We start from the raw sequence: 19,998 nt of genomic DNA on the forward strand, positions 1-19,998 counted from the left end.
AGGGCAGTAACCACCCTGGAATCTTTTTGGTGAAGAGCAGTTAAAAATATTTTTTAAATAAAAGTAAAATAAATAGAGGTGGTAATTTGTGAATGGGAGGGAGATAACATGGCTCACAGCTCTTTTTTGTCGTTGAAATACACAGGAGACCAAGAGATGTGAGGATAGACTGCTCTGCCTCCTTTCTTTTAGCAAATGTTTTGTGCCACTGGGGAAGTGGTAATTCTGTATTGATTTGTTTTGGATGTTGTATGTGATGCCAATAAAAGGTTCTATGAGGCTCACAGCTCAATCCCACAACTGAACAGGCCAGGACTGAATCATGTGCCAGTATCAGGGGAAAGGGTCACCCAACTTAGTCCAATGATGTCATAGCAGGATGCTATTGGACACTGCCTCCCCAAAAGCACTCAGCTGAAATACTGACACAGTGCAGCCACAACACGCCTCCTTTCTTTTTCAGCTTTGCTCCCCTACTCTGGGGTTCAACCATAGCCAAGTGATGGAGCATCTCCTTTGCACAGCAGCAGGTTCCAGGTTCAATCCCCAACATCTCCAGATGGGGCTGGATATGCCCCATCTGAAACCTTGGGAGAGACGCTGCCAGTCCGTGCAGACAACACTGATCTATATGGACCCATGGACTCACTTGGGATGAGGCAGCTTCCTATGTTGCTATGCCCTCTTTCAATTCTATGTACAGAAGCTGACCAGAATAGCGCTGGAATATTGTTTTAATACTGGCAGCAGGGCAGCATCCTGCACTGCATCCGAAGAGCACAGGCTATCCTAGGGGCTGCTAGAGGAGGCCACGTGGCACATATGTTCTCCCACATCTTGCCACCACTGCTGCTCACCCCCTGGTATCTGCTGTCTGAGGTAGTCATCTCACTCTACCTAATGGCAAAACTGGTCCTGATGCTACCACCGAGCTATGGCCACTCTTGCATGTGTGTTGACCCACGTTCCTTGCAAAAGGCACGTGTAGTTGCTGTTGTCCTCCTGTGCCATTTGTGGGCTTCCCATGGGCATCTGGTTGGCCACTGGGAGGCTAGATGGGCCACTGGCCTGATTCAGCAGACTCTTCTTACGTTCTTATGATAAAAGTGTGATATGGGACCACGAAGAAGAAACCTCCCAGAGGAAACATCTCAATCCATATTCCAGCATGACAGCAAATTTCCTTCAAGGATCCAACTCCCTTTTTTTAAAAGAAGTTCTTGTCATAAACATGTGCACAGCCCAGCACTATGCCAAAGCCACTCTCGCAGCATCTTCTGCTCTAAAAATAGGACTACAGCTGTTGCAAGTTGTTTTTCAGCTCCGCACCAATTTCTAACCAACCCAAGAGAGATACAACATTCTAGATTAGAGCAGAACGATGACCCCCCGCCATGTTTTAACTAACTGCTGTTACAGAAACAGCTCCTTTTTCGCAGCCTACTTAAAAATCCAATTTGGGCGTGGGCAACCTTTTCTTGTGGTTGTTGAGGGCTGAATTATTCTGCCACATCCCTTCTCCCATTTCCCCCTCATGAGATGAGGCCAAGGGCTGCCAGTTGCCCACCTCTGATCTAATTTAATAGCAGCATTTATCTTGTATGGGGAACCTTTGCCCCTGCTGATGTTGCTGAACTACAACTCCCATGGGCCATGTTTGCTGGGGCTGATGGGGGTTGTAGTTCAGCAACATCTGGAAGACCACAGGTTCCCCACACCTGATTTATATAATAAGGTTACATTCACAACCAAGTTTCTTTCTGTCTTATTTGTAATTACAATGTTCCCTTCCCCTGACTAACAGGGTTCATCATTGCCAAGAGAGAAGATACCATATAAGGGATGTTATATCTCAACTGTAACAGCTTAAATAACATCACAGTCAAAATAGCAGATGTTCCTTCTTAACGCAAAAGCTGTGGCCCTAAAACACATTTGCTACTGGACTTAAACATGCATAGGATTGCTCTGTCCAATCACCTCAGAGCGGAAAACACAACAGTAATTTGTATTAAATTCCTGGCTCCCATTATTACGGTGCTTAAAAGCTTTCTGCTGATGTATCCAAACAGACCCAGCTCCCCTTCACAACAGCTTAATGAGATGCGGCTTCTTATTAGCTAATGCTTCCCAGAGCTGTCAGAGCTGCACAATGTAAGTAGCTCAGCACATGAGAAACAGCAAACGCGCAGAAAGCTGCTTGGCTAAGATGCCTCATAACCCTGCCAGCATATTCTGGCGCTTCTCAGAGCTAACTCTGGTCTCTCCCGCTTTGCTAAATTCCCTGGATGGATGCAGCCACAGGGAACAATTGTAGCCAGAACTTCTCCTGTGAAGCTGCCAACATGGTGCCAGGTCCAGCATGGTCCAGGGGTTACTAGATTCCTGCCCCCTTCAGCCCAGTCATTACGGCCAATGGTCAGGGATGAGGGAACCTGTCAACCAGCGACATCTGTCATCCAGCAACCATGCTGGCTGCTCCTGCACCTAGATCCTTCTTGCTCAGAAACATCTATTCCAAGGAGTATTGCCTGGGACAAGTTTCCAAAGGGTGGGGTCTCACCTATTTATAACAATTTACTTGTTCTCTAGCTATTAGTCTGTTTGCTACCACACTTGCATAAAAACAGCTTTTAAAAGTTTATACATACAGTTGTAGATTGGATCCTGAACGCCTTGGTACTCAGAAGTTTTGGCTCCCGAATGGCGCAAACCCAGAAATGAGTGTTCCAGTTTGCAACTGTTCTTTGGAACCTGAGCGTCCGACGGGGCTTCCGCAGATTCCGATTGGCTGCAGGAGCAGCGCTTTAGTTTCCAAATGTCTTGGAAGTCAAACGGACTTCCGGAATGGATTCCATTCAACTTCCAAGGTACGACTGTATATATATTTCTCAATAAAATTAACCAGGCTGCTTCCTGTTTTATATTGGTATCAATACATTACATTGCATTTTAAAATATTACAAGATTCCTCTCCTCAGCAATGTGATTGTATACACACAGAAATATACATACACACACCCCGTAAGTGAGAAATATATATTTTTAAAGGGGGTGGTCTAATTACCTAACAAGGCCCATGTTTCAAGATTCCCTTGATTATATCACCGTAATTTCTAACTGGATAATTTCTAACATAATTTCATGCACATAACTATTTACCTTTCTGATGAAGTTAACGTGGCATTGTCCTTTCTGTACAGGTGGAGGGCATTCCGGAGGCACCTTGTATGCTTGGTGATTTTTACTCTGCTCTGCAGCATACCAAACAGCCGAGACAAAATTAACATGAATTGCATTGACCTCCTTGATCACATCGGTAATATCAAAGCTCTGAAGCAGGGAAAGATGGGGAAAGTATGCATTATAGACTCTGTATATTTAAGAATCTGAAACGCAGCATCCTTGAGGCATTGATTCAGTCACCCTGGGCTCTGGCTCAAACATTGCTTTCTTCACTTACAGGAGCAGTCTACCTGAGTGAGCAATGTAATAAATTTATGAAGTGAGTCCTCAGGAATCACCACTATGGTCATTTCTGCAAAACTTTAAAGCTCTAAATTGTACTTCAGAGACTGTGGAAGTTCCAACAGCTGCGGAGATCCCTGAGACTGCAGGTCATGGGGAGTTGCTCACACAACTACAGTAGTCCTCTGAACAAAGAAAGCAAGTGAAGGTATGATCAGAGTCAACCTTACCCTACCATACATTTACAACTTGGAGCCAACCACCAAGCCAACCTCAGCCCCACCAGCCACGCATGAAGGCTTGTTCAGAAACTGATATACCACCTGAAACTGCAAGAACAGACCAGTTGCCTGGAAGCCACAACACAAGGCTGATGTGCTGCATTGAGCTGTTGGGTCTCAAGTTGTGTTGACCTGGTTTTACTTAGCAGCGCATTGTGCAATGACACACAATGGCTTTGTACACTATGACCTTGTAAGCCAAACTATAACTTACCATGACTTGCACGAACATGCTGGCTCCAAGAGAAGACCTTGCACCCAATTTGCTCTTTCCTGGTCCTGTTAGAACAATGTGGCACAGAAGCTAAGCTAAGCCAAGCCAAAGTTTGGCTCAGCGTGTCATCTGACTCCTCCTTAACCACAATCTGCAACTCTGGCTTAGCTGTCGCACTATGTTAAAAGGACAAGGGAGGAGCAAAATGGGTATGAGCTCCTCTCCAAGTCTCAGCAAAGTTTGGCCACTGTGAGACCTGGTTATCCTCACCAGACACACTCAAAAGAGCATGGATGTCTTGCTATGCATTTTGATTACTTATGTACATTTTTAATGACGTATGTAATTATGCTCTTTCTATGTCAAGTATTCATGTATGTTCTGCCTTCATCAAAAGCCTTAAATGCTTCCAAGTACAGTGGTACCTCAGGTTAAGTACTTAATTCGTTCCGGAGGTCCGTACTTAACCTGAAACTGTTCTTAACCTGAAGAACCACTTTAGCTAATGGGGCCCCCTGCTGCTGCCACGCTGCCGGAGCACGATTTCTGTTCTCATCCTGAAGCAAAGTTCTTAACCTGAAGTACTATTTTTGGGTTAGCGGAGTCTGTAACCTGAAGCGTATGTAACCTGAAGCGTATGTAACCTGAGGTACCACTGTATAACCTCTATTCCTTTTCTTCATATGCTGCCTCTGCACTTCTACAATACTGTCCTCAAATGTATACTAGTCATGAATGTCCTCAAAGTAGTATGATCAGTCGTGAACAATGTGAATGAGGGATGATTGTTCAGTTTAGAAAAGAACACTCTGCTACTATTTTATATATATATGCTGGAAGGCACCCAGAGTGGCTGGGGCAACCCAGTCAGATGGGTGGAGTACAAATAATAAATTATTATTGTAACAGGCAATGTTGGCTGCAACAGTATTTCAACAGTGGGAAACAAGCCTAGCCGAACGCTATGTGAGTGGAGTTTTACTTGCACAATGGGATTTCTCCTTCCTCCCATGAAACCCCTTCCTCCCATGAAACCCCAAAATCTCCTTTGGAGAGCAACCAAACCCTCTGGGGCAGATGTTCAGGGTGTACAGAAGGCTTGGGATAAGGGAGAGAAGAAGAGGAAAGGGAAATCCCATTGCACAAATCCAACAGCAGCACCAGATACAGCCCATACTTTTTTAAAAAGAAAAAAGGTACTACGAGATTTCAGGTGACTATGCAGGATTGCCTAGATGCTGCCAAGGCTTAAAGACAGTTGAAACTGGGAGAAATCAAATCACGTTTCCCAAACATGTAATATACAAATTTAAGAATACTCACGTATCTGTTGAACATGTTGTCCGTCCTCCCAACAGTGACATTATTGACCACAATCTGTGCTACTGTATCCACCCCATCAAAAACCAAACTCACTTTTTGCCACATCCTACAAAAAGAGAACAGAATACATATTAGGGAACCCACTGCCTTAATGATCTGGTGCAGATGAAACATGGCTGAAAAATCCAAAGTCATCATTAGGAACATGCATGTCCTGCCTCACTCCCACAAATTCCGTCTAGCCTTCCCTTATCTTTCCTTCAGCGCTGACTTGTTAACCATGATTGATACAGTGGTACCTTGGGTTACATGCATTTCAGGTTTAGACTCTTCAGGTTACAGACTCTGTTAACCCAGAAATAGTACCTCAGGTTAAGAACTTTACCTCAGGATGAGAACAGAAATCATGCGCCAGCCGCACGGTGGCAGCAGGAGGCCCCATTAGCTAAAGTGGCACCTCAGGTTAAGAACAGTTTCAGGTTAAGAACGGACCTCCGGAATGAATTAAGTTCTTAACCCGAGGTACCACTGTGCTCAACAAAATTTCCAGCTAGATCACAAGTTGGACACTTAGATTGAAATGAGTTTGCAAATGACGAGAACCCTGTGGTTAGTATAAAGTGTGGCAAACCTACAGCTAAACCTTGGATGTGTCAAGGAAAAGGATCACACTAGAAAAAGGAGAGCAACTGAGAAGGGACCCAGCCTAACATGCACACAGACCTAGACCTACAAAACCCACATTGAGAAATGATTTGAGCAACATCCATTTCTAGTCTGCTCCAGGGACTAACTCCCAGGTAAGTGTGCTTAGGAGTACAGCCTAAATCTTTGTATCATAACTTATGCCATTTTCATACCTGATATCAAAGGGAGCTTTGAAATCTCTGCTGTATGTCCAGTTATCCAAGGATATCCATGCGTAGGCCAGGTCATTAAATCTGTGATAAGGATCCTATTGATGGACCACACAAAATAATTTTTAAAAAGCTGATTGTTAAAAGGCACCATTGCAATATATATATGGAAACACTACTATTAAGGGTATTAGGGTTTGAAACATGCAGGGAGGGGACCCTGAACCTCTTTGCTGAGCATCTACGTGAAGCAACTAGATGCTCAAGCCAGAATGGTCTTTTCCTGCTTTTCCAACAGGGAATCCTCTGCTGTTCAGCAATACCAAACTTTGCAATGAACCTAACATCTATAATGGAGGCAGATTATTACCTATAAACTTTATCAGGCTTCTACATAGCTTGTTGATTCATTCCCATGAAATGGTCCTGGACATTTGCAGAATGTCTACCATTCATTCATATTTCTCCCCCCCCCCCTCTCTTTTCATTTTTCCACTCCAACCTCACCACAGTATTCTCTCCATCTAAGCCAACTCACAAAAGCAAGTATTAAATAAAGAAGAGTTCATCTCCCTTATCAAAGCTGAAAGGCGGGCCATGAATAAGGAAAGAGTTGGGAAATACACACTCGGTGAATCCAAATTTTTTAATCCTCATTATGCCAGCATTTGAACTCTGGAGCCTTTTGAAGGCAAACAAGTACAATTTTTGCCTGAAAACAATTAATGAAGATAGCCTGAGTTTTGAAAAAAGGGGGAGGGGAAGGAAACCTTTAGCCAACCCACGTATGTGAGAGAGTGATGCATATTTTAGTGAGCCTGTGCTAAATATAACCTCTTTACTGGAATATTTAGCACTACTGTAGGAACTAAGGAGGCAGAAATCATTCGCTTCAGTATGTGTGTTTGTGTACGGGTGTGTATTAGGGATATTTTCAGAATGACTCCACTGTCGTCTGCATAGCAGGTTAATATTTAATTGTATCTACAGCTACTTAATTCCTCCCAGACAATTCACAGGGGAATGAGGATTATATATACTAATCTTTGGCTTTGTTTTTTTGAAGGCTAAAAGGCAGAGAAAGCTTTTAGAGCGTTCATTCCCCAAACCTTTTGCCAACCAGAGAGGATCACTAGTGTGCTATAAGAAGCAAATTAAAATACCCACTTTGAAGACAACCGCTGAAAAGCAGGCTGTAGTTTTGCCAAAGGGGGAAATATATGAAAGGCTCTTATGAAATTTGGGGCCTGCCTCTTTCAAAACAGCCTGTAGTAAGGCAGATAAATCCTTCTGTCTGTATCAGGAGTGATTGTGTCATCCTGCCTTCATCTCTGCAAGAGCAACTGGCTGCTCTGGGTATGCATCTTCCTACTATTTCCCTCATATTTAATTCAGAAAAGCAGTACCTCACATATGCACAATGCCATTTTAAAATCACAGAGCTGAGAAGCTGGTAGGAACAGAATGGGCTCAATAGTCTAAAGCTCAAATCACAAAGCAGAGCAAAAACCCAGCCAGTCCCAGATCAGTGTGGATGGTGCAAGCAGAGATCAGGTATACCACACTAATAATAATGTGGGCTGGATCCTTCCTCCCCACCCCCAACCCCAATGGGCCAACTTTGATGGGTAGGCCAGGCTGCTCACCTGTCGGCTGCCTGATGTCATCACATGCGGTCCTTTGAAAAGGCAGCTCGAGAGCTATCCCCCTCTTTTAATACAGTGGTACTTCTGGATGCAAACAGGATCCGTTCCGGAGCCCCGTTCGTATCCTGAAGCAAACGCAACCCGCGTCTGCAGGTCGTGATTCACCGCTTCCGCGCATGCGTGTGACGTCATTTTGAGCGCCTGCGCATGTGCGAGCGTCGAATCCCGGAAGTAACGCGCTCCATTACTTCTGGGTTGCCGCGGAGCGTAACCTGAAAACGCTCGACCTGAAGCACATTTAACCCGAGGTATGACTGTATCTGAAGGACTATTGCATTTTTATATTTTGTTGGAAGCCACCCAGAGTGGCTGGGGAAACCCAGCCAGATGGGCAGGGTATAAATAAGTTGTTGTTGTTGTTGTTGTTTGCTTGCAACCAGCCCTCAGAGTAATGGCTCTCAGCACCCCTTAGGTGCACTAGGGAGTTCCTGATGGGGCAACCGATCCCAATGGGGCTCCCTGTCTGCTCTGATCAGCTGAATGGCACTGAGGTGGAGCTCCATTTGCCAAGGAATAATCAAGAGTGCACTCCTTTGAAGCCATGTCTCTACCCAACATCCCATATTGACGTCAGGGATGGGGAAGGTGGGCACAGACTGGGGGAAATGGCCTCATGGGCCAAATTAGGACTCTTGCTGGGCCTAGTTAGGCCTGTGAGCCAAAGGCTGCTCACTGATGGGTTAAGGAACCACATTAAGACTGCTTACTACCACATTCATAAGTACCTATCTCTTTGTCTCGCCAGCACATTACTGTGCTGCATCAAGTAAAAGAACCGAGTGTCTGTCTTGAGATCAGTGCCAACAGGGATACCACTGAGCTCAGAGCAATTATCATGTTACCACATACCGTCAGTTGCTGTGAGGTAAAATTTGTTGTGCTCTGGTTTGATGCCAGTTCCCCCAGAGAAAGAGCTAAGGCTGGAGCCTCATGGATAGATCCAAGTGACCAACTTGTTCCAGCAGAGGACTGAGATCTTTTAGGACATAGGTATATTTCCCAGAGCCTCTGGGACCAATATCAAATGTTTACCTTTAACATATCTACACTGTCAAAATGTAACAGGAAAAACAGTGCTGGGGTTAGGGCTGTTACACAGCAAATGAATGTTAGTTGATTAATCAATTAGAAGGACATAAATTTGCAAATGAACTGAAAAACCACAATGGGTTGTACTCAATGAAGTCTACTACCACTGGAATGAATGAATATAAGTTAGTCATCATGTCAATTAATTCCCATGGGTATACTCTGAGCAGGACTAGTGTTGAATGCTACCCATAGGTTCTGAAGCAAAAAGCACATTGTCATTGCTTTCGGGTGATGCAAACGTTTCTTTCAGAAAGTACCATCTTACAATACAGAGGACAGACTGCCTCTTTGAATGACAGGTGCCGGCCATGGTTTTTGTAAGAAATATTTTTTGTTAAATTATTTTCCTGATAATGAAACTTTAGTGTTAAGGTAATCCAGTCCATGTTATGTGTTCCAGAGAGGACTTTGGATTTTCTCATGCCTGAAAAGGGTGCCTCTCATATAGTTTTATTTTAGGTGTTTATATTGAATTCTCAGCATTCCTGCTTTTATTTATTTTTAATATTCCTTTATATTCCTCTTTTTCTGTTGAATTGTTATTTTACTTAATATTGTTTACTGATTTATGCTATAGGACACTTAAAGAGATTTTCAAATATTAAGCAGCCTATAAATGCTTTCAATTACAGTGGTACCTTGGGTTAAGTACTTAATTTGTTCCAGAGGTCTGTTCTTAACCTGAAACTGAGAACAGAAATCGTGCTCCGGCGGCGCGGCAACAGCAGGAGGCCCCATTAGCTGAAGTGGTGCTTCAGGTTAAGAACCGTTTCAGGTTAAGTACGGACCTCCGGAACAAATTAAGTACTTAACTCAAGGTACCACTGTACTGAGCTAGCAGAACTAATTGTCTGACTCAGAATCAGGCAGTTTCCTGCAGAGGAAGTTTAGTGTTTCGACTACGGTATTTCATGAGAGCCATCACTCACCGGAAGAACGCAAAGCATCATCTTTGCTTTCTCCCTAACAAACCACAACATACCAGAAGTGACAAAGCAGTTGCAGCAGCACACTGCTCCTTCACAACAAACCTTCATGAGTTAGATATTTTAGCTGTAATTGTGGTGTTTAGCTTATTTTTTTAGTTGCTGGGTTTTTTGTTTGTTTGGTTTTAGTTGCTGTTTTGTTAATAGTGTTTCATAGATTGCAAAAGTTTTACTGATGATTTTTTAATTACTTTATATGATCCATGCTGTATCTGCAATGTTCTGTTCTATCATGTTATTGTTCTTTATTGTTTGTAAGCTGCTTCGAGATTCATTTAAACGAAAAGCGGCACAGAAAAACAGTAGAGCAAAATCAATTCAAAATCAAAGCCTGGTTTATTGTTAAGTACCAACACAGGAAGCCTGCCTTATATTGAATCAGACAAAGAGTCCATAGAGCTCAGTATTCTGTATGGTGACTTGGCCATGACTCTCAAAGATTTTGGACAGGATCTCTCCCAACCCTACCTGGAGGTGGCAGGAATCGAACCTGGAACCTCCTGCATACAAAGCAGATGTTCTGCCACTGAGCTACTACCCCCTCCCTGACCAGTGAGGTAACAGTTGTGTAGTAAGATTTCAAGTTACCACATCCTGAAAGAAAGCTAGAAAACAACACAGTTCAAAAAGGCATTTTAATGCTCTATTATCTTTAAGGTTTTGTCCGAACGAATCCTTCTGCTTTCTGAACTGTCAGCTTCCAGCTCAAGAGAACAAACTTGGCTGCCTTTATATCCAAGTGTATACAGAGTGAGAAAAAAATTAACCAACAGAAGTAACTGGAAAATGGCTTTCATATATCATAGCATGCGAGAAATGAGGGGGGGAGATTCAATTGGGGGGGGGGGATTCCAGTTCAGTCACTAGTCTGGAAAACTTTACATGTGCAGAAAATTTGAGGAATATTGCTCTCATTAATTTTTTTTTAGTGGAAATGATTGCAGAGTAATTAGCACACGATCTGTGACTTGTGCTGCTTCCTGTTATTGTGTTGCTTCTTAGTAAACCTACAGCAGGGCTGGGAAATCTCTGGCCCTCCAGATGTCGTTTTGCTCCACTTTCCACCATTCCCAGCCAACATGACCAATGGTCAAGGGCTGGTTGGAGCTGCAAACGAGCAACGTCCGGAGGGCCACAGGTTCCCCACCTATAGCATGATAAGATGATGAGGAGCTGGGAGAACACAGGGAATTGATTGCACTATACGAAAGTCAAGGAAAATTTGCCAAGTGTCAGATCTAAGTTGTAACAGTTTGTTTTTCATTATAAAACATATCTTTTTCCCAAATATGTATTTGTTCTGTTAATGTAAAGGAGGAACTGATGTTTTGTTTAGATCACTTTTTGAGCTACTGTTTTTGTTAACTCAAAACTGACAGTGTCCCCACACTGATATGTATCAGGACTGAGCCATGGGTAGCACTTAAGTGGGGAGCCAGGGTGTCAGGAACAAGGGATTCATAGAATAATAGAATTTTAGAGTTGACAGGGACCCTGAGGATCATCTATTCCAACCCCCTTACAATCTTTCACCCAATGTGGGGCTCAGAAACTCTATCCAAGAGTCAACCTGCCTCAGGGCCCGGACAAACTATCCTTCACTGGGAAAAGTCTGAGTCTATATGGTCTATACAGGAAGGCCTGGAAACGATGCCTTATGAGGAACGGCTAAGGGAGCTGGGCATGTTTAGCCTGGAGAAGAGGAGGTTAAGGGGTGATATGATAGCCATGTTCAAATATATAAAAGGATGTCACATAGAGGAGGGAGAAAGGTTGTTTTCTGCTGCTCCAGAGAAGCGGACACGGAGCAATGGATCCAAACTACAAGAAAGAAGATTCCACCTAAACATTAGGAAGAACTTCCTGACAGTAAGAGCTGTTCGACAGTGGAATTTGCTGCCAAGGAGTGTGGTGGAGTCTCCTTCTTTGGAGGTCTTTAAGCAGAGGCTTGACAACCATATGTCAGGAGTACTCTGATGGTGTTTCCTGCTTAGCAGGGGGTTGGACTCGATGGCCCTTGTGGTCTCTTCCAACTCTATGATTCTATGACTTTATAGTCTTAAGACAGGTGGTCATTATAATACATCCCTGGCCATTGAACATGCTGTTGGGGGATGATGTGTGTTGGGAGTTCAGCATCTAGAAGGCCACAGCTTCACCATCCCTCTGCGGAGTGCCAAAGGTCTTGCTGCCCAAAAAGATGTTTCAAGTTGTAATCTTGGCGTCTCACCATGTCAGACAGCAGTTTTAGCAACACCAGCTCCTGGCACCATGCGCCCCAAAACCATTGCTGCCAAGTGCACACCGAGCTCAGAAGAAATTTGTGACTTGTGCTCACAGCTTTTAAATTAAGTCTCGGAAGCCAAAAGGAAGTGCAGAAGAATTTCCCATGGAAATACAGGTTTACTGTGCTCTAGAGAAAGTATGTATATTCATGTTCCATGGCAAGATGTTTGTTTAATGCTTTTGTTACTTTTGATATACCCTATTTACTCGAATGTAATACGCCATCAAATGTGCACCTCCATTTTCAAAACCCTGAAACCAAAAAAGGATTTGCTGGTGAATGTAAATGTGCCATCAAATCTAATGTGCACCCTCATTTCTGCAATGTAATTTGGCCCCCAAAAAGTGCTCATTACATTCGAGTAAATACAGTGGTACCTTGGTGCTCGAACGGCTTGGCTCCCAAACAAATAGGCTCCCAAATGCCACCAACCCAGAAGTGAGTGCTCCAGTTTGCAAACGTTTTTCAGAAGCCCAACGCCCGACGCGGCTTCCGATTGAGAGCAGGAAGCTCCCGCAGCCAATCGGTGGCTGTGCCTTAGTTTTCAAACCATTTCAGGAGTCAAACGGACTCCTGGAACAGATTAAGTTTGAAAACCAAGGTGCCACTGTATGGTATTTCATAAGGCTGCTTGCATGGGGAAAACAAGTGCAACCAGATGGGCGGTTTTGACAGTTCCAGGAAGGGAATCGGAAGGACAGGGAGAGCAGAAAGGCTTGATACAAGTTTCTGAAATGCACCCAATGAAAGGAGACTGCCATGAGGTTCTGGAAGTGGCTGTGGTGGGCAGAGACAGAACCAAACAGCAGGGAGGGACAGAATGGTTGTTAGGTGCAGCTGGAACTGGCAACCTGAAACATCAAAGACAACAATGTTGGCATTTTCCTATCATAAATAGCAGCAGGGTCTTTTAAAATTTGTTTTTCTGGTGACTTCTGTTTCAGTGTATCTGAAGAAGTGTGCATGCACACAAAAGTTCATACTGATAACAAACTTAGTTGGTCTCTAAGGTGCTACTGGAAGGAATTTTTTTATTTTGTTTCGACTATGGCAGACCAACACGGCTACCTACCTGTAACTTGTTTTTTTATTTCACAGTATATATAGGCAGCTCGGCATAGGGAAGTTTTTTTTAATGTTTTGTTGTGTTTTTATACTTTGCTGGAAGCTGCCCAGAATGGCTGGGGCAACAATAAAGTTATTGTTGTTATTATGATGTAGGTCAACTATGTTGTTGCTGTTGTTTTTCCTGGCACAGAGTCTAATGTGTTTAGAGTTACAGTACTCTCTACCAGGCCTGAGGTGGCAAGGGGGCCTGAATTTGGTCCTCTGAGCCTCACTATCCAGCCCAGGCCAAGTCCTCCTTCCCAGGCCACACTCTTCACTTGCTCCACCCCAAGCCCTCCTTGAGTACTTCTGCCTGGCTGCAATGTGTCCTTGAACTGTGACATGGTCTCCAGCTTGCTGGATGGAGAGGTTTGTTTCTTTGGGCAGATGCACACACCATGCTTTTAAAGCATATCCAACACACATTTAACACACATGTATTTGTTTGCAAGTTAAGTGCTGAATTGTGAGTCATGCATGAGAGTGCTGGAGGTGAAATAGTTAAATAGGTTACCCAATCAGAACCCAGGGGGGTGGAGTCAGAGGGTCTATAAAACCAGCTCTTGGAGGGGCAAAAGAGGGGAGTTCATTGGGAGTTGGTTGGAGTGGGAGTGAATTGGGATAGAGTCTGTGGGGAGGTTGAGTTAATGTAGTGAAATAAGCTGAGTCAGGAACAGTTAGGAGCTAGGAAGACAAGTAAATATCTGAGAGGAGGTTTAGTCAGTGAGGGCAGGTAGCGGAAGTTATAGGTCTGGATAGACATCCCATGATTGTAATTGACCAATACCGTTTATGAAACCACACGCTTGTTAAACTGCAATAAATAAACAGAAGTTTGTGTTCCAATTTAACCCTGACTGGACTCAGTATTGTACCAGGTAGGGCCTGGGTGGTGGCAGTGAGAAATAAAGTGGTGGCACAGGGATCAATAGAAGGTGAAACTTCCGGGGACACTGTGTGATCTCCACAATGCCTTCCATTAACCTTGAACAACACCTGCAAAAATACACTTGCATGCACTTTACATTTCTAAAAATGACCTACTGGGAAATTTAGGCAAACTAAGCCTTTGTGCTATTTCTAAGTTGTACAATGTTTCCTTTAATTGTTCTTAAAGTGTTTCTTCAAAATGGAGTATTAATGCTTGATTTGTATTTTTATATGATGTATAAATACTTCCATTTTTTAAAAAACAACAACCTTATTCCTCTATACATCTGATTATATTACATGTTTAATACTATATATGCATTTTGATCCTATTTCCTGCTACTGTGCATTAATTAATTTGATTAGCACTTAACACAAAGAGTGATAACTAGAATGAAGGTTTTTACAGAAAACAACTACTTTTCTATGTGATGGAAATTTATATGTAGATATACGGAATAGCATTCAAAAATTGTGGGCCATCACCTAAAGTCTGAACTGGCAGAGTCCAGTCACAGGTTGATCACCTCTATAGGAAACGACAAGCATTGTAGGCCTACTTCAGGGACACCTGTTTTCCCCTTTGCCATTTAATGTACATGCAGAGAGAGAAAGGGATAAATAAAATGTGGTAATAGCAAATGATTCAAAAATAATCAAACAGGGTTAAGCCATCTTTTTTTCTTTCAAGGGTGAGATTCCTTTTGGGGTAATCTGTCCAGAGCCACAACCATGGGTAGGGCCAGAGACAAAAGTGGACAGGCTTGGAGGCAATACCAACCCCTTTCCTCCCAATTTCCCCTCCTAGTTGCCCAGATAAAATAAAGCTATGGGCTGCAAGAAATTGGTGCAAGGATCACATGCAGCCCCAGGGTTTGCTCAGCTCTGCACTTAGCTATCTGAAAATATTATCCTCATAAATGGCCATAATGGAATGAATGAAAAAGGCTGAAGTGGGAAACGGAGAACATAATGATTTGACCAACCCGTTTTGCTTCACACTCAGGTCTAGTGTATCACCATGCTACAGACCTATATATCCAATTGTTTTTGAGCTAGTTTTCGCCATTCTTAAATATATTCATTGTCTTGGTTGTTGCTTCCTGCTGACCTCTGCTTGCAACACACACACACCTCTATTCTCCTGGGCAGGACCCATTGAAACTAATGGGAAGTGTGCAAAAACATGGTAGTGATTTTGCTCAGCTGAGCTGCTCCTGCTCTTTTCAATAAGGCTAAGACAGGCTTTGGATAGATACTTTTGGATACTTTTTGGATACAGATACTTTGGATACTTTGAATACAGACTGTGGATACAGACTTTGGAAACAGATCAGGTGGGCCTTTGGTCTATGTCAGGCATAGGAAACTCAGCCCTCCAGATGTTTTGACACTACAATTCCCATCATCCCTGACCACTGGTCTGTTAGCTAGGGATGATGGGAGTTGTAGTCCCAAAACATCTGGAGGGCCTAGTTTACCTATGCCTGGTCTACATAACCAGCAGGGCTCCTCCTATGCTCCAGTAAAGAAGAGCACTGCACACTGCAACTTCTGGATTCATGTTCCACTCGACCTCCAATAAGTGTAGTTTGCATGTCTGAATCTCATTCCTGTCGCTCGCTTCACATCACGTTTAAAGCACAATGCTTTCCAAGGGCAGTCGACCGAGAGCCTTGAGGAATCAAGTGAGGGGCATATGCATGTGTGAACCAGTCTAAGAGGGTTGTTGCGGATCATAGACACATGCCCTTCCCCTTGAAAACAGTGTTGCAAACCGCCGTGATATTTCTTTTCTTAAAAATATAAAGCGGTCTAGAAACGAAATAACAACGATAGCCAAATAAACATGGTAACCAACCACCACCCCTCGCTCCACTTTCGCTGTAGCGTCCAGCAGCCGCCACTCTCCCTTTCGAACCAGCGCCGTCGAAGCTGATTGGCCGGCTGATAGCGCCAGCGAGATCGTACCTGGATGAGACCGTGTCGGAGCAACGCGGTGTGCACGCACCCGGGCACATCTCCTCCCAGCACCAGCGAGCCGTTCCCGTTGCTCAACCGCCAGCTCCCCTGCAGGCTGTGCACCTCCGTCGACCCGACCCACCACGAAGCAACCAGGAGGAGCAGGACCGAAAGCGCGCAACCAGAAGCAGGAACAAAAGCGTGCATCTTGGGCAAAAAGCAGGTGGGAGCCACGTGGGATCAAAGCCCACCGGTGCGGAGCCGGAGAAACACAAAAGCTCTGCAAGCAGTTGGATGATTCGGTCCGGGGAGCTAGGCACGACTTGCCGGACTTTTCCCCTCCCTGAAAAGCGCGGCTGCAAGTAGTTAGCCTTGATCAGCTGAGAGGTTCTCGGAGGTGGAGACTCTCGTGCGCCCTGCAGCCTTTGCGCAGAGGGAGAAGCGCGCCTGCGTGCTGCCTTCCTCTCGATGTGTACATAAGATTGCGGAAGTCATCTTCCGTCGCAGCGCGTGACCGCAGTCGATCAAGAAAAGGTGGCTGTGTGATCCCATCCATTCGTTTCCCTAACTAAAGCAAGAGGGTTGATCTGGGCATGTTCCCGAATCGAGGAACACAGCAACCGTTTCCGTGCGCTCCAAGGCTCTCCTTCCCAATCCGAGTTCCTTCTGGCTGCTCCCTACTTTGCCCAATCCCCTTTCCTGGCCCAAATCGGTTTCCTGCATGGTTTTTCGCCCCCGCCCCATGACTCAGGCCCTCGCCCCTCCGGTGCGCACGGCTGCCCTCTACTCCACCTCTTCCATTGCTTACTGCAATTGGTCAGTTCCTGGATTCACATTCTTCTCTTGCAGAGCTTGGGTCAACAGTGATGCGGTTTGCGCGAAGTGGTGTTTACGAGGAGTAGGTAATCACGCAGCTGCGATAATGTATTCCGTTTCGTGAGTGCCATCTAAGAACTGGCTTGCAATCTCCCGCTATGGACCTCCATTTTATGACACATGGGACTAGTATTTATTAAAGGAGATTTTAATCCTCTGCCTTCAGTTTCCAATTTATTGGTTGCTGCGCAAGTTATCTTTTCTCCTGTTCACTGCCTTAAAGTGATTTGTGATTCAATGATAGTGTAGTGCCTTAGTTCGTTATTGCCTTATACAGTAATTTTGTTTGTTTTTTAACCCTTGTAATTTTGACTATAGATAGTAGTTAAATTGCAAAAATAAATGAAACGTGGTTTCAGGTTTGACCTCTCCTTCAAATTCTTTTTGTCCTTCACAGCTCCTTGAGGTTTTGCACCCCATAGACACTCCTGCAAATATTTTCAGTTATTAACCAGCAAATACATTTCTATAAGATCATGAGTTAGTGAGAGTTCAGTAAAAGTTCCACAGAGATGTTCTCAATGCTAGCTCTGTTCTTTTACCAGCTCTTTAAATATGAGAATAGCTGGAAATTAGACAGCTAACTGAGGAAAGTTTTAAAAGCGAGAATAGGTCCCCAATCCTTTTCAAACAAATTTGATTCTATTCATTTAGAACTTAAGTGAGAAAAGGATCTTCTCTCCCATTACAGGTGTTAATGTAGTAAAGCAAAAGCTGTCATCAATGGTTACTGTGCTGCTTATCTTTAAATACACTGCATTGCAGATTTGTTATGCGCATGGGCTGCGTCTCTTGCATTTCATGGGCTTTGGACTCGACCTGTTTCCTAAAAAACACTTTGGGAAGGTACATATAACAAAAGTTTGTGTTCAGGCCTTGTATATTGTTTGTGGGGCAGTTTCCAGAAGTGTAAATCCCCGTCCAAGAGAAGGAAAACTCTGAACCTAACCTCCATTGCCTTGCAGCTATCCTCATTCATGAGAAAGACTTTGGGAGTAAACCCTGATAAATAATCCATACCCACTGCCTTGTGCGACATCTTTGGGAGAAAAGGCTATGGAGTAAGCCAGAGGTCGACAAAGGCTTACTGGGCATGGGCCGGATCACTCCCGCGGAGATCCTCCGTGGGCTGGGCCAGCACAGCACGATGCCAGAAATCGCTTCCACGCATGTGCAGAAAATCGTGCATGTGCAGAAGCGATTTTCAGCGCTGCGGATGTGCACAGGTGCGATTTCTGGCATCTGGACATGCACTGAAGCTATTTCCGGAGCGGTGAAAGAGCTCCCGTGCTGTGCTGGTTTAGCGCAGTGCACAGGGACTTGCCGAGCGGGCAGCTCAGTTCGTGGGCGGCTCAAACGGCCTCAGTGGGCCACTTCCAGCCCATGAGCCTTAGGTTGCCTACCCCTGGAGTAAGCCCTACCCAAATCCAGAGTGGAGTCCCTACGATGGTTGAATGCCGCCTTGTACACCTCTTTCCGGCAACTCCTGCAGCCAAGCCGGTGCCAAACGTAATGCTCTGCTTTCCTTTGGACCACATCAGCGAGACCAAGAGAGGAATCTTGCCGTCTAGGTGGCCCAGGACCTCCATACACACTGCCCATGCTTGCACTCTGGGGAGGTCAGTTCGGTGCTGCTAATGCAGCGGTTTGATGTCACCCCTGGAGGAACACTGCATTGCCTCTCGAGACAGAAAGATGCCAACAAACCCCCATCTGTGGTCCAGTGGTACAACACTTGCTGTATATGGCAGTAGCGAGGAACCTCCAGCCTTACTGGGCCACCCCTTATGGGGGGTGCTAAGCCACCCAGTTCAGCCTGCTAGGCAGTTTTGAGTAGCCACATGACATCAGACATGGCAACCACAGTTGTCACAGAACATACAGCTTAGTGTGTAGATGCCCAATTGTTCCTTTACTGGTGGGCTTGCTGTTTAAATCTGGCACCGAACACAAACCCCACTGCTTTCAGCAAGAATTGGATGCATCTGAAGTCATATGATGAAGTCAGGTGGTTGTGTCCACTCAGATGGAAGCTTCGCAAGTTTTTGATCCAGCCTGGTGGTTGAAAGTGGTTCTCCACCCTGCCATGCCCATGTCCTAGGATGGATTAGAGCTAAAATGCTGATAAACACACAAACTGGTGCAAAGCAATATAAATAGGGAAGTATTTAATAATCGATACAGGTCACAGCATTATAATAGTCAAAATGTGTCAAGCAGAAAATGTGCTGCTTTCTAAGTGATTAGGAAGGGGAATCTCCCAACTTTAAAGCTTCCTAGAGCTGTAAGGTATCTAGAATGGAACTACAGACATAAAAGGCCCATTGTGAAAGAATGAAGTGACTGGGTAAATATAAGAAAGGTCAACACCATACTGTTTCATATAAATTTCAGTTTCCCTCTACAGGGATAGGGCCGCCTGTACAGTTACACTTCCCTAATTCTATTTGCTAAGCTGTAAAGGAGGAGGAATGTGCCATTGCTTTTTAAAAAAATTATCCCAGCACAACCTTATCAGAAAATCCCATCTACTGTAAATTCCGACAGTATATAGCAAGTGCTTTTTGACAGCTTACATCCAAGCAACTTTATAAATGTTAAATAGTATTAAAATCAACCCAACCCATTTCAAAGTGAACAAATACAGTGGGAAAAGCTTCAAAGCTGACATTTTCCATTGCCAGCACTTTCATCCATCGTCAGCCCAGATTCCTGTAGCCTTTGAATTTTTTAAAAAATGAACCATTTCCAGGAGAAAAGAATCATCTAGCATTTCTGCTCGGCTGTGAGCAAACCCCCAAATGGGCTGAATTTCCATTTTTACAGTACATCGTATTTACTGAGAAGGCTTCATTTAGAGGGGCTGCTCAGAATAAAATAAAAAGCATCAATACAGCCAAAAACCGTAC

At 44.3% G+C, this 19,998-nt stretch overlaps 1 protein-coding gene across 1 annotated transcript in view; it reads right to left on the minus strand.

Annotated features, from left to right (window-relative positions):
• MANBA (mannosidase beta) overlaps window positions 1-17,360 on the minus strand; it is a 65,521-nt gene extending 48,161 nt beyond the window's left edge. The window contains exons 1-4 of the mRNA XM_083456769.1: window positions 16,223-17,360; window positions 6,147-6,241; window positions 5,287-5,392; window positions 3,163-3,333 (exon numbers count right to left, since the gene is read on the minus strand). Coding sequence (XP_083312895.1) covers window positions 3,163-3,333; window positions 5,287-5,392; window positions 6,147-6,241; window positions 16,223-16,420 — 570 coding nt within the window. The 5' untranslated portion in view covers window positions 16,421-17,360. The remainder of the gene's footprint in view (window positions 1-3,162; window positions 3,334-5,286; window positions 5,393-6,146; window positions 6,242-16,222) is intronic.
• Between the last annotated feature and the right edge of the window lie 2,638 nt (window positions 17,361-19,998).

Source organism: Podarcis tiliguerta, assembly GCF_965153285.1.
Source record: "Podarcis tiliguerta genome assembly, chromosome: 9".
In the NCBI taxonomy this organism is placed as follows: domain Eukaryota; kingdom Metazoa; phylum Chordata; class Lepidosauria; order Squamata; family Lacertidae; genus Podarcis; species Podarcis tiliguerta.